The 15,659-nt window shown below is 41.1% G+C and overlaps 1 protein-coding gene across 1 annotated transcript; it reads left to right on the forward strand.

Moving 5' to 3' along the window:
- The first annotated feature begins 296 nt into the window (after positions 1-296).
- Positions 297-5,972, forward strand: LOC115423445 (prostaglandin E2 receptor EP1 subtype-like). Its single transcript, XM_030140265.1, has 3 exons — positions 297-528; positions 2,463-3,382; positions 5,356-5,972. The coding sequence occupies exons 2-3, from the start codon at positions 2,510-2,512 to the stop codon at positions 5,632-5,634; spliced, it is 1,152 nt and encodes a 383-aa protein (XP_029996125.1). The 5' UTR covers positions 297-528; positions 2,463-2,509; the 3' UTR covers positions 5,635-5,972.
- Positions 5,973-15,659: the final 9,687 nt, after the last annotated feature.

A 15,659-nucleotide genomic window follows, 5' to 3' on the forward strand; every position in this document is an offset into this window, starting at 1 on the left:
ACACTGCATATAAAATTAACACTTATAACAGTTTGCTCTTCTTTCACGCTGTTTAATTGAAAATTGCAGGTAGTTGTTAATATCCAAGCCCATATATTTTGGTTTGAGAGGTGGAGTCAGCTGGATGTTAAATATTCATGGTTTCTCTATGGGTTTCATTCACTCTATCTGTCCCTCTAGGTTTGTCGGGTAGCAGGAAATGAGTGGGTTTTTACTACTGGGACACCCAGAGGCAATGTCAGTACACTGCAGCCTCAGCATATAAAACCAGGCAGCTGCAGTCAGAGTAACAGAGAACATGCTTGTGCAATGTTACAGGGAGGCTGCTTGTTCTGAGAGCACACTGCGCAGAGTTTCTACATACCTTACTTACATAATGAAGAAACAGCTTGGCTGAAGACTTCCCCATAAAAGAGATCAAGACCAACTGTTCAAACCTGGATTATTTCACTTGATGTGAGTTCAGTCATGACTAACTGTGGAATCCAAAGTGATCCTTTTTGTTGCCATGGATTTCTTATTACAAAGGTAAGAAAAAGTCTTATTTTTTTTATTAGGTAGAGTCATCGTAGATCTATTTTTAACAGGCTATCGTCAAAAGTTGTTCTGTTTTTTAAATTTATTGTTTTAATTTTTTTCTCTTATTTTGTACATTTTCATTTAATAAAAATAAATTGAGCTCAGATGTTTTGTTTCCAAATTTGGGTGAAAAGGTGAATACATTAGTTTTATGGCATAAAGGCATTCATCATCTTTTTATTGTTATATAACCCACAGTAAAGTGTCAGAACGTAAATGACACTGCAGATGGTTTGGTATGTTATCATGGTGTGGCTTATAAAGTGCAGCTGATCTAACAGAATTTACCGAGTGATGTTCTGTAAAATAAAAAGATAAATAAATACATATTCTGCATATCAAAAACACTGGAATGTCTGTAATCCTTACCCCATGTCAGCATACAGTACAGATTTGTTGATTTACACTGTACCTGGGTAAAGGCATGTTTCAAGGAATGTGTGCAACAGTGTCAATAGAAACTGTCAGGACTTGTTCGGATTTCATGTGTTGCCTTGTCTAAGGAGAAAAATGTGGCTGAGGAATAATCTGTTTTATCATACAGGTAAGTCAGTTCAGGTGGAGAAATACTGGTCAGTACTGAGATACCTTCTGATGCTTTGGACCTGAAAAAATCCAAGACCAAAGAGCTGATGTCAGACTTCAGATGTGATGCTCAAACACACACTCCAAACAGGATCAGGGAGAGGACATGGAGGAGGCAATGGAGTATAAATAAGCAATAAGTACGATAGTTAGGGAGTACATTTACCTGCTTAGAAAACTGGATATATATATTTTTTTTATGTTGACAGGAAAAAATCTCACCCTATTTTCTAAATCTTTCATTCAGACTGCCATTTCTTATTGTGTGCTTTATTGGTATGGACATTCTTAAACAACTCAAGAATAATTTAGGATAAATTATGAAGATGTATGGGAAATTCAGACCTCTATCCCCTTTATGAGACAAGAATGAACTAGAAGTCACTTAAGGTCAGCAGATATGATATGTCTCATCTGTTTTCAGTCATTCCCCAGATTCCCCAGTATTAAAACAAACCATGCAAAAAACAAAAACAAAAAAACAGTCATTTATTACAATGGCCATCATTCAAGTTTAGGCACTCACAGGAAGTCTGTGGAAATGATCCTCAACTGGTCCCACCCATGTTGTTCCCCAGCTCAGACCCATCATGACCCAATTTTATAGAACTCAAATGAAGCAGAGTTTGTTTCTCAAAAATAGGCCAGTAAGAATATATACAATGCCATCATCAGCTTTTCTTCATACAAAATACTAAAATAATATACATTTTTATGTTCCTGTTTTAAATCCAGAGGTGAATGTGCTTTTGCAGTTGAAGTTCCAAACATTTAGAATAGATTTCTGTTTTAAATAGTTAAAAAGCAGAAATTAACCTTTAGAGAAAAACATGTTTATAATTTCTGCATTTTCAATGTTTTCTGTTTTCCTTTAGTTCATGTATGCTTGGTTGTGTTTAATTTAATGTACTATGTATATGTGGATAAGATACTAGGTTATGCATTTGTACCACATTTGTGAAGCCACATCAAATTATTATTCATTCATTCATTCATTCATTTTCTGTGCCCGGAGAGAACCCATGTCTGCATCATGGGGAGGACATACAAACTCCACACAGAAAGGTCCGACCCCATCGACTGGTGTTGGAATCAAACCCAGAACCTTCTTGCTGTGAGGCACGAGTGCTATCCACTGCACCACTGTGTCACCCTCCAAATTATTGTTATATGATTCTATTTACCTTACTGCATTAAGAGCAAATAAGCAATAAACTGAGTGGAACTGTGACATCTTGGAGTCTCGAGGTTGTTCTAATGTTTATCACTCTGCTGATTCTTTCTCCTTTCCCTCTCAGCATCTTCTCCAGCAGAGGATCCAGATCGAGGCCAGAGCCCAGCAGTGATGCTGGCAATGCAGCACCGCAACTCCTCTGGCATCATCGCTTCCCTCCCCCTCTCTAACTACACCACTGTGGTTCAGGAGCCGGAGATGGAGGCTGTGGTGCGTAATGACACCCAGCTAAAGAGCAATCCCACAGCCGCTGGCCTCAGCATGACTCTGGGCATCCTGTTCAATGTGGTGGCCCTTATTATTCTCGCCAAGGCTTACCGCCGCTTCCGCCGGCGTTCAAAGGCCACTTTTCTGCTATTTGCCAGTTCTCTGGTGGCTACGGACCTAGCTGGACATGTTATCCCTGGAGCTCTAGTTCTAAATAGATACTCATCAGGGTCCACATCTGATCTGGCCTCCAATTTTGGTTCTGTGGATGATCCTGATGCCTCCTGCCTGTTCCTTGGGGGCTGTATGGTGTTCTTCGGCCTGTGCCCACTCTTCTTAGGCTGTGCCATGGCTGCTGAACGCTGCCTGGGCGTCACCAGGCCTTTACTACATGCGCATCTGGTGACCACAGCACGAACAAAGATGGCACTAGCCCTCATCTGGCTACTGGCTTTATGTGTGGCTCTTCTGCCCTTCTTTAGCCTTGGGGCCTACACTTATCAGTACCCAGGGACATGGTGCTTCATAAGGGTCATGGAGGGCACTGAAGCCATGGATCTGGTCTTTGTGACACTGTTCTCTGGACTGGCTTTAAGCTCCCTGGGCTTGGCCTTTGTGTGTAACACCATCAGTGGAATCACACTGGTGAGAGCGAGGCTAAAGAAGAAAAAGAAGTCCTGCTCCCAGCGCCGCTCAGCCAGGTCACATGACACTGAGATGGTGGTCCAGCTGGTTGGCATCATGGTCACCTCCTGCATCTGTTGGAGCCCTCTGCTGGTGAGTGTGGACAAATCACAGAGGTGAAAGGAGAGGCAATACTTTGTGTGATATTTAACACACATTTAGTCAATTTTTAGCATGGCAAAAAAGTTGTACATGATCAGTATTACGTAGAGAAAATAAAAACTGATTTAAAATGGGGATTTGACCATTAGATTATTATTCAGTACACCATCATTATCACAAAGTTCAAAAGAAATTTCAATGTGCCTTCAGGACTGTAACAATGTAAAATGTACACTCAAATAACATAGTAACTTATTAGCTTGATTTTTGACTCCTGTTTATTTTCAGTTAGTGTTATGAGCGCATCTGCTTTTTTTTTTTTTTTTTTTTTTTTTTTGGTTCAAGGAAATGACCAGTTTATACACTGAACAAAAATATAAACGCACCACTTTTGTTTTCAACTCAACAATCTAAAACTTTTTCTATGTACACAAAAGGCCTATTTCTCTCAAATATTGTTCATAAATTTGTCTAAATCTGTGTTAGTGAGCACTTCTCCTTTGTCCTTTGCTGAGATAATCCATCCACCTCACAGGTGTGGCATATCAAGATGCTGATTAGACAGCAGGATTATTGCACAGGTGTGACTTAGGCTGGCCACAATAAAAGGCCACTCTAAAATGTGCACTTTTACTGTACTGGGTGGTCCAGGGGTGTCAGAAAACCAGTCAGTATTTGGTGTGACCACCATTTTCCTCACACAGTCTTCTTCATGAATTCTCTGAAACAGCTTTGGAGATGGCTTATGGTTGAGAAATGAACATTCAATTCACAGGCAAAAGCTCTGGTGGACATTCCTGAAGTCAGCATGCCAATTGCATATTCCCTCAAAACTTGTGACATCTGTGCTATTGTGCTGTGTGATAAAACTGCACATTTTAGAGTGGCCTTTTATTGTGGCCAGCCTAAGGCACACCTGTGCAAAAATCCTGCTGTCTAATCAGCATCTTGATATGCCACATCTGTGAGGTGGATGGATTATCTCAGCAAAGAAGAAGTGTTCACTAACACAAATTTAGACAGATTTGTGAACAATATTTGAGAGAAATAAACCTTGTGTGTACACAGAAAAAGTTTTAGATCTTTGAGTTCACCTCATGAAAAATGGGAGCAAAAACAAAAGTGGTGCGTTTATATTTTTGTTCAGTACATATTGCAGTTTTTCCAATATAATGAGGAAATCATGTGTAGAAGCTGAAAAATGTGGGATGAAATAATAACATTGGAGATGATATACAGCTCCCCCGATTTATTAAATGTACTACATTATGCAACATCATGATTACCCATGTATAACATGAAACTTTAACAATGGGTGAGAACAAAGCTGCTTTTGCTGTAATTTCATGTTTCTTTTTTCATTTTACAATGTTCAATATGTTTATTTAATTCAATTAATTAAATACATTTTTTCAGTACTAGTTTTTGTTTTTTCTTTCTTTTTCTTTTTTATTTTATTGATGAAAATAACCCTGATCTGAGCTGGAATTGTAGTTCATATTTTGTTGAAAATTCTGTATCTGCAAATAGGGAGTAAAATATATGTCATGTAAAAATAAATGTAAACCTCAAAACAATAAAGGATGACAACAGTTTATGTAATGCTTATCTGCACCAAAGACAGATCAGCTCAAACTATAATGATTTATCTATGGCAGGAACAAGGAATCTTAAATATAACATCATAGAGGATGCCCACTGTTTATTGGAAAATTATAATAATGAAGTTTATTACACAGAATCAACGCAATACTTTTCATGACCTGTAAAACAATGAATTCCCTATGCAGTATTTGTCGTAATTCTGTGTATTTGATGTTTCAGAGGTAAAAACTCAAAGGTTAACATGCTTTATTATCCATGTAGGGAAATTCAGCCTCTGCATTTTACCCATCCGGATATACACCCAGTCCTTTGTTGCCTGAGACACACATGACTTAAGCTGTTTGTTTCCATTCCATCAGGTTTTTGGACTCATGTCAGCTACACGGTCATACTACAGTGGATCCTTAGGCAGTGACAGAGACACTTATAGGCGTCTGATGGTGACGGGTGTCAGGATGGCAACCTGTAACCAGATCCTGGACCCGTGGGTCTACATCTTGCTGAGACGTGCCATCCTCAGGAAAATCTACAGGATCACTAAACAGCAGGCCAGTTTGAAGGGAAGCACGTTCCGTTCAATCCGCTGGGATGCCGGCTCCTTTCATACCTCAGAGAAAAACAGTGGTAATAAGATTTAATAACCTCTGAGGAGGAAAAGGGATCTGTCACTTTTTCCGGAATGCCAGTGCATTCATCCGTAGGATCAGCGCTGAACTCACCAGCATATAGTCTTGATCAGGATTCAGTGTTTAAAGCCTCTGCATCGAGTAATTTTAGCTAATAGAAATGAAAGCAACAGTGTCCATAATTTGTTTATATGAAGTATTAAGTATTGTCATCCTATGTGTTTAAGACAAATTGGAAACAGCATGATTTTTAACCCATAAAGACCCAGTGCCACTTTTGTGTCAGTTCCCAAATTAATTTTTCTCCTTATTTTACCATCATTTATTATAATATCCTCTAATTTACCGATCATGTAGATGTTCATAAAAGCTCAGATTAAAGTTGAGGGTTATTATATCAAAAACAGAGAAAATTGAAAAAAAATGACTTTTTCAGTAGCTAAATATATAATTAACTGAACACAAAACAAGTGTCTCCATCTACTGTCATTTATCAAACTCCATAGGTTTTATTGGTGAATCAATGTTGTAGAAGATGACAGTGTTTCCACATTCACTACCGAGCCTCTGAACATCCAAGTGGGTCATATCTGATGACCATGCAAAGATAACAAACTATATTTTACACCAATTATTACATATATTGATAGGATTAGTGGTTCAGAGGTTATTAAACATTTTAGATCAGTAGATTCTTTTGGTTGGTGGTGGAGGTTTGGGTGTTTTTGGGTTAATGTGACTGACCAGCTAATGATAGACTGTGCAACTGCACTGGGGGGAAAAGGCTGTAAATTTATTTAAGGTATCAAAATGCAACATGGCTAATAAAACAGGACATGTTCGCATGGTCGTCTGTCCTCTATGAGAGAAGATGTACAGTGAATAAAAAAAATGCTTTACTGTGTTTATTTTTGCTAAAGTGAAGCAAACATCTCAATTTCAAGTTTTGTTTGTACAGTAAATGTGCCTTTTTCTTTTTTACCTCAGCGTGAAAATGTGAAATACTTTTTTTTTTTGAGTGTCTAGTGTAGTGATGTGACCTGAATGTGAATGTGTCTCTTCAAAGTGTGAATGTGAATGTGTGTACACAGTATTTTCCCTCAATGACTGGGAAGTGAAGTGAAGCTATGTGTCTCAAAAGCTAACTGAATGTAAAACTGTTCAAAACAAACAAAAAATAACCAAGAATGTAAGAATATGTATTAAATGGTTGCCTGTTAAAGCTGCATTCCATAAAAAAGTCGTATTTTTACATCTTTTTGTTTGCAAATTACAGTTGTTTGTTTTTTTATTCAGACTGAACTTTCTACACAATAACATGTCAAACGCAAAAATCTAAAAAGAAAAAGCTGAATTTGCAGCTGCGGTGAACGGGTATGTTTTAGTGTTAAGTGTAAATGTGACAAAATACCTAAATATTTTTTTTCAAAGTCTGAAAACATAAAATTCTATAATGCCCCGTTTCCACTGTGTGGTATCAGCTCAACTCGACTCAACTCGGCTCGGCCTTTTTGCGTTTCCATTACAAAAAAGGACCTGGAATCTGGTACTCGGTACTACTTTTTTGCTATCACCTCTGTCGAGGTTCCAGGACTGGGGACCAGATACTAAACCGTGACGTGTAAACACTGCAGACCACTGATTGGTCAGAGAGTCGTCTCTGTGACCCACTGTTTTACAAAAAACAGATGTGGAAGTGGACAGTAAATATAGCGGTATATTAATTCACATGATAACAGCCCAAAACTACACTGTGGTCGGTTGAAGAGATTCAGTCTTTGGTGGCCGACGTAAAAATTCAGACAAGACAACACGCAACAAGTGAGTTTATCAGCAACTCTCTGAACAGACGACATGGAAGTACTGCTCCGCATCGCTATGACGTCCAGGTACTGTAAAGTCTGTAGTATCTTGTAATCAGTGGCGATTTCTCATAGACTGCAAGGGAGGCCTGGCTTCCCCTAAAATTACGAAAATTAAATGGTTAAATATGTACGGTTGTGTTGACATTTTATTGACTCCAAATGTTCACGTTCATTTAACACGTTCATTTTAAAGATGAGTTTGTTCAAATCAGCTTTATCACAAATCAACGGATGCTATGTTGTTCACTTCTCATCCATTCCCATTGCGCTGTTTTTTCATACATCTCTGCTCTGTGCATTTGTCCGTAGACTGCGGGCGTCTGTGGGCTTCAATGGGACTGAATGGAACAATTTTTTTCATTGCCTCAAAACTGGACGGTAATTGGATAAATGCCACGATGTTGTCCCGCCCCCGGACGCCGGGCATCTCTGGGGGTGAATGGAGCTGTGGGCGAAGCTCGGCCGGGCTGGACGCCAGAATCCCACGTGCTGATTGGCGGATCAGTCAAAGGCTGAATCGCGTTTGATTGACAGCTATTTTCAGATCTACTCATTCACTGACACAGTTCAGTTTAATACCGTCACACATTCTGCAGTGAAATTAAGAGAGAAACCACTACGAAATTACTCGCTCATTTCTTGCACTGTAAATAAAACACACTCATTGTACTTCCTTGTTTCAATTTAACAGAATTTCACTGTTTTCTTGTTTCAGTTACATAATTAATCATTCTTGTTCGAGTTTAATATCGTTTTGTAGATAGTTAAATCAATCAAACTGTCGGCTAGGTCGGAGTGAAAAGGAGCAATCTCTTGTTTAAAAAGGCTGAAGTCTAACACCTGCAACACAATGGGCCAAGGGCCGTCTAGCAGAGAGGACACTGGTCCAGTCCCTGGAAAAGACGCCTACTTGGTACGATAAGGTTACTGAGCATTTTCTTAAAAGGAACGGAGGGCTGAATGTATGTTTAAATAACTTGACTTTTTTTTTTGTTTTGTTTGTTTTTTGATGTAAGCCGACAATGAGCTCCCCTGTCTGAAAGATGAGCAGCCGCCACTGCTTGTAATGGAAACGGTCTCCAGGAATACTGAGTCGAGCCGAGCTGAGCTGAGTCGAGCTGGTTCCACATAGTGGAAACGTGGCATAAGGTTTATATAGCATCCTTTTGTTTGCTTGCTTCATCCTGATGTAAGTTCACATCTGCTGCAGGCGTCCCAGGCTCTGGGGTAGGCAGCAGGTGGCTAGAGTGTCTAACACCCGCTCTCCAAGCAACTCTGATCAGCGGATCTATGCTGGCCAGGTTGCATAGCTGGGTCTCCCACGTCCTCCAGAGCTGGGAATTGCAATGCTCATGACTGTGTTAATACATGAAGTGGTGCGTTCGACGTGCCTGTCCCATCTTAGTCAGTGTAGAACCGTTGTCCACTCCTGAATCCCCAGCTTTGCATGTAGCATAGCAGACAAGACATCATCATGAGGTCTGACACCACAGATCCAGTGGATGATGAATCTATCATTTTGGCGAAGCCGCTGTAGGTCTGGAGCCGTAGGCACCCAAGTTGCACTTCCAAGCAGCAAAGCAGAGCAGACACAGACGCTGAACACTTTTCCTTGGGTCAAGAGAGATACATTCTTAGATGTCAGGATTGGCAGGACTTTCTTGAACTTCCCCCAGGCAATACTACATCTGGTAATGATGGCCAGCTCGTATCCTCCACTGGCACTCAGCATATCACCAAGGTAACAAAAACTGGCTCATTCCCTGGATAAGCAACGAGTCTAGCTTGGATGCCACTGCACTTTTTGTGCACCCGTAGCTTGCACTGAGATAACTCAATGGAATTAACTCTGACCCCACTCTGACACATGGCACAGGGGAATGCACCTGAGTCCTGGAGAAAGTCAAACCCAAGGCCAGAGACCATGAACTTCGTCTTCTTCATGTTGACTCTCAGACCCTCGCTTTCCATGCCCTCCTTCCATGCCTTCAGCTTAGTGATGAATTCTTTCAGTGAGTCAGCAATGACCACAAGGTCATCAGCACTGAGAAGCTCCCATGGCATGCTGGTGCAAAATTCATGTGACAGTGCCTCCAGCACAAGAATGAAAAGCAATGGGTTGAGGACAGAGCCTTGATGCATGCCTGTTCCAACCCCAAATTCCTCACTATACTATCCACTGACATGCACATGGGTTCTGATGTTGATATACATCTCCTGGATGACATGCACTGACCACTCCTCCACACCTAGACACCTCAAGGCCCACCAAAAGACTTCTGGGTACTCGATCAAAAGCCTTCTCCAGGTCGACAAAGGTGAGATATAGTGGCTTGTTTGCAGTGATGTATTTTTCCTACAGCTGGCACACGATAAAGATAGCATCAGTGGTGCTTCGGCCAGTCACAAAGCCAAACTGCATTGACTCAATGTCCACCATTTTGCAAATGAAGTTATCTATCACACGCTCCAACAACTTCATGACCTCATTAGTGAGCTTGAGCCACGATAGCTGCCATGGTCGAGGGCTTCACCTTTGCCCTTGTAGAGGTTAAGAATGTAGCTCTTCTTCCAGTCTTTAGGGGTCACACCATTGCTGAAAATTACCTCTGCCAAATGTCTCACCAGCTCCACGCCCTCCTCACCAACAGCTTTCAATATCTCTGCAATGATGCCCGAAGGACCAGCAGCTTTGCCACACTTCGTCTTGCCTTGAGCTTTGTGGGCTAACTCCATGGTGACTGGCAGAGGAGGACCTCTACAGGTGCAACCTTGGGGAGTAGGTTGCTCAGTCATTCGGACTCAACATTCAGCAGCCTAGCATAGTGCCCGATCCATGCCTTCATCTTCTCCTCATCACTGAGTGAGAGCTCACCGGTGTCATTTCTGACACACTTCTTGCCAACGGCATCTTGAATTGTTCTGTCTATCTGCTTGGCAAGCTTGAAGATACTTCTGTCATTGGGGGAGATGTTCACAAACTTTTCTTTCTCTGCCTCAGATTTCGCACACCAGACAACATGTTTGGCCACACACTTAGTCTCAATGTATACAGATAGATAGATAGATAGATAGATAGATAGATAGATAGATAGATAGATAGATAGATAGATAGATAGATAGATAGATAGATAGATAGATAGATAGATAGATAGATAGATAGATTGATTGATTGATTGATTGATTGATTGATTGATTGATTGATTGATTGATTGATTGACTGATTGATTGATTTACTTTATTCATCCCCAAGGGGAAATTCAAAATACAAATGCGGTCACCGCTCCACAAACACAGCCATACCACATCAACACACAATGAATAAATAAATCCAGAGTATAAGTAGCTGTGAATAACTTAGATAAAAAAGAGGTAGACTTAAAAGGCAAGATGTGTTTTCTACCTGTCATATAAAAACATAAAACCATAAAAACATAAAAGCATAAAAACATTATATTTTAAAAAAACACCCACCCGAGGACAGAAGTGTTACTGAGCTTCTACCTCCTATCCATCCCCACCCAGCTGCTCCTCCTCCTGTCTCCTCCCACCCCCCGCCCCACTTAAAGAGTTATATAATCTTATTTCACAAGGGACAAACGACTTTGCGTATCTAGTGGTGGAGCAGCTCAATGAGCACAGTCTGTCACTGAAGGTGCTCCTCTGCTGGCTTAGGACACTGCATAATGGGTGGTTACCATTATGCATGATTGTCCTCAGTCTGGACAGGGTTCTCTGCTCTATCACTACTTCTACAGAGTCCAGCTTCAGCCCCACCGCAGAGCCCGCCTTCTTAATGATCTTATTCAGGCGCTGGATGTTCTTCTTGCTACCACTACCCCCCCAGCAGGTCACAGCATAAAAAACAACATTAGCCACTACAGAGTTATAAAACATCTGTAGTAGCTTAGTGCAGATGTTAAATGATGCCAGCCTGCGCAGGAAGTAGAGCCTGCTCTGACTCTTCTTATAGATGTGTTCAGTGTTCAGAGACCAGTCTAGTTTATTGTCTATTATCAGGCCAAGGTATTTGTAGGAGGGCACCATTTCGACCGCTTCCCCCTTGATGTAAACAGGGAATGGGGTGAGGGGCTTGCGCCTGAAGTCCAGCATCATCTCCTTAGTTTTTGATGCATTTAGGAGCAGCTGGTTCTTCTGGCACCACCCTACAAAGTCACTCACCAGTCTCCTGTATTCCCCCTCCTCATTCCCCTTGATACATGCCACAACTGTGCCCCCTGAGGAGCTCCTGTACTGCTGGAGGTGGTGCTGGATACACAGTCACCAATCCTGACAAACTGTGGTCTGTCAGTCAAGTAGTCTGTAATCCAGGAGATGAGTAGTGGGTCTACCTGCATCATGGCTAGTTTCTCCTGCAATAGAGGGGGCTGAATGGTGTTAAATGCACTGGAGAAATCGAAAAAAAAGGATCCTCACAGCGCAGCCTCCCTCCTCAAGGTAGGAGAGAGTCCGATGGAGTAGGTACAGGACAGCATCCACCACCCCTATCCCCTCCCTATATGCAAACTGGAGTGGGTCTAGGGCATGCTGCACCTGTGACCCCAGACAATGCAGTACCAGCCTCTCCATCGACTTCATCACCTGTGAGGTGAGAGCAATGGGCCGAAAGTTGTTGGAGTCCTTGGGATTTTTCATTTTGGGAACAGGGATTATACAGGATGTCTTCCATGATGAAGGGACCTTTCCCAGGTGCAGGCTTAGGTTAAAAACATGCTGAAGAGGTTCACTAAGCTCCTCAGCACAGACTCTTAATAGCTTGGGGCATATTAGGTTAGGCCCAGCTGCTTCCCTGGGGTTGAGCCTCCTCAAAACCCCTCTCACCTGGTGCGCAGTGATGGGGGAAGGATGTGGGGCTGGTCTAGTAAGCTTTGGCCTTCTTTGCTTCATCAGTCTTGCCAGTCCCCTCTGGGGATGAGAACTTCAGAGAACTTCTTGGTGACCACGCTTTCTAACTGGTTGTAGAAGCACTTTTTATCAACTACAGATATCCTGACCTGTGGCACATACATGGAGAAAAAGGTGAAGATCACCTTGCCAATGATGAGTCTGAGAAGGATGATTCTGTTGGAGATATGTTGGACATTGAAAGCTTTCTCCACCCACTTCTCAGCCCAAATAATCCCTGCTCCGCCTTGGCCATTTTTGTTTCCACTCTAATAGAACTTGTAGATGGTGTTCTTCCCTTTGACTGGGTGTATCTGATTGACTCTAAGACAGTGTTTTTCAACATTGGGGTTGGTACCCCATGTGGGGTCGCCTGGAATTCAAATGGGGTCACCTGAAATTTCTAGTAATTGAAAAAAAAAATTACTAATAAAAAATATATGGTGAGTTGAGAGAAACAATCAGTACATAAAAGACATGACAAACAGTGAAGCTGAAACTGAAACACTGTGGTACTGTTTATCTTTCAAATGTTCACTGGGGCTAGTTTAAGATGCTGCAGCTCTTTCATAATTCATAGTTTGAGTTATTGTTTGTTCAGTATTAATTGTCAGCCTTGTAAATGCAAGCTGGACTGACTGTACATATCCTGACCAAGGAAAATGAAATTTTCACTTTATGCAGTAATCTCAACCTGGCTTTTCTGCCTCTGTCCATAATAATTTACATTATATTGCCTAAATGTCGTCTAAAATTGACATTTATTTGCAACATAGTATAGCAAAATATTACATGATCAAAAAAATTATTTTAGAAAAAAAAGGGCCCCATTTTGGATGTCTGGGGTCGCCAGAAATTTGTGATGTTAAAATGGGGTCACGAGCCAAAAAAGGTTGGGAAACACTGCTCTAAGACCACCGGCCTATCTGTTGCATGCCGCAGAGATCCACTTTTCTCCATGTCAGCGTCTCTACCACCTCACTGCCTCTCTTCTTCAGGGTACCCACATTCCACGTGGCATGCCTGTGACATCTGCCGGCACTGCCTATCACAGATTCTGGGGTTTGATTGGCCCTAATATTGGAATGAAGCTGTTTAATGGGGCCACCTGTCCTGGCTGTCGCCCCAACTCAGCTCTTTGCAGCGTCGAAGAACTCCATCGTTCCCACACTCAGGCTGGGTGCCTCGCCGTTGTCCTTACAGAGGTGGATTGTCTGCCGAGCCACAGTGGAAACTGCATCAGTCTGTCGAAGACTGCTGCAGAGACTGTACTGCCATCCAGGTTGAAGCAGCTTGTAACCCCAAGAAGGGGGGCTAGGAGCGGGTACTGTCCCCTGCCCAAAGGGAGCCCGGAGGCAACTGTGGTTGAGGGCAGCCTCACTTTCCCACATTCACATTCATGAATGCCATAGCTGGATGCAGTTTATCGTCATACCCTGGACCAAAGATTGAGATTTTTCACAACCTTTAATTTTATTGAGGCAGCTTTAGTTGATTTAGAAGAAATAAATGAAATGTTCAAAGAATGTTTAGTTGAAACATTCCTTTCAGTGTGACTAATCACATCGTTGTGATGAGAAATAATTAATGAATTGTTGCATTGAGTAATATGTTGCAACTGCAGCATATAGGATAAAGTTTAATTGAAGAAGTGGTATTGATCTTTGTTGAAGGTAGCATATTTCTTTCCTATGATTTGAACTAAACTGACGGAATTGATGGGTGAGGTTAATGTTGAAGAAATATATCAAACTATTAAAACATATTAGTCTTTTGCAGAGCTGAGTGATGTGGCTAAAACTGTTTTCATGATAAAAAACATTTCTTATCAGTCTATGTTGATAGCAAGTACTTTCAAGTTAAAGTGTAAAGGTTTGGTCCTGCGTGAAAGCAGAAGATGATTTTTGAGAATGATTTTGTGATATCAAGCTAATCTTTATGAGATGTGACAAACTAGACAAATCTAGACACATTTAGACAAAACACAAAGTAATAGTTAAAGCAACGTATGACTTTCATTACAAATTCAAATTTGCAAAACCCAAGTGATAGCCTTATTACCACTAATCTATAATCTTTCTGTGCTTACGCATGTGAATCACTTCCCTCAAGATGAACAACTTCAGAGATGACTCCATCACAAATAGTCAGTTTGTTCACATACCAAATGAAACGTCAGTCGGGTCTTTTCAGAAACTTTGTCACAAAGTGCATAATGGGAATGAGAATTCCATACAGCCACAGTAGCAACAAACAGGGAGACAAGCAATGAAACCGTGTCCACTACTGGGTGGGAATCACTGTGAGTCAATTGTCATCTTATAATACAGGGGTGTGATCATGAAAAACAATACTTAGACATCAGTTTTGTGGCATTTTCGGAATATGTCATTGTGTAGGCTTATCATACATGTTCTGTAAAGAGCAAGTGAGTGCTGAGGGCCCGGCCATACCCTGTATGCTTGTGAGGTGTGTATAATGTGCATTTACACTACTTAATTCTTTTTTTTAGATAATTTTGGCTGTGTTCCTGCATATGGTGTATTTTTTTTGGCAGAGTGTGTATTTTATTTGATCTTGCTATTTCCAGCTCCACTCCTACAGTAAGTGTAAATACACTGTGTACAATTGTTACATTCATATTCTTAAGTGCAAAAATGCCACTGAAACCATTCAGATCAAGGTATAATATTCTTTTATATATAACCCTAACCCTAACCTATATAAAATATATTTTATATTAAAAAAAATTAATTAATTAACATTTGATGTCAATATTCAGAGAAAGTAATAAGTATAATAGAATATTATTCATTCATTTTCTGAACCCGCTTTATCCTCACTAGGGTCACGGGGGTCCCTTGGAGCCTATCCCAACTACTTACGGGTACTCCCTGGACATTCCGCCAGTTCATCGCAATGCTGACATATAGAGATAATATAATATTAATTTACAGTGTTATTTATAGCAACATTATTTTCTGTTCTTAGCAATGTGACCAATATTAGAACCGGTCCTTAGGGTTGTTGTAGGTTGATTGTACCATTTTCACGTCTTAAACCGTTTACAGGTAGGAAAGAAGAATTGCTACAGTTTCATGTCCGTATAAAGCGGTCCCTTCACCGCGATGGAGAGCGTCTAGCTTGTTGCAGTGAAAAGGACTCGTCTCACTTCACCGTCATTCTTCCATTTTGCCCCTCCTTCCCACTCTTACGTCAGAGTCACATGAGACTTGGACCAATGAGCAGCGTCTGTTTGTATGTCGT

This window comes from Sphaeramia orbicularis, chromosome 8 (genome assembly GCF_902148855.1).
Source record: "Sphaeramia orbicularis chromosome 8, fSphaOr1.1, whole genome shotgun sequence".
Taxonomy (NCBI): domain Eukaryota; kingdom Metazoa; phylum Chordata; class Actinopteri; order Kurtiformes; family Apogonidae; genus Sphaeramia; species Sphaeramia orbicularis.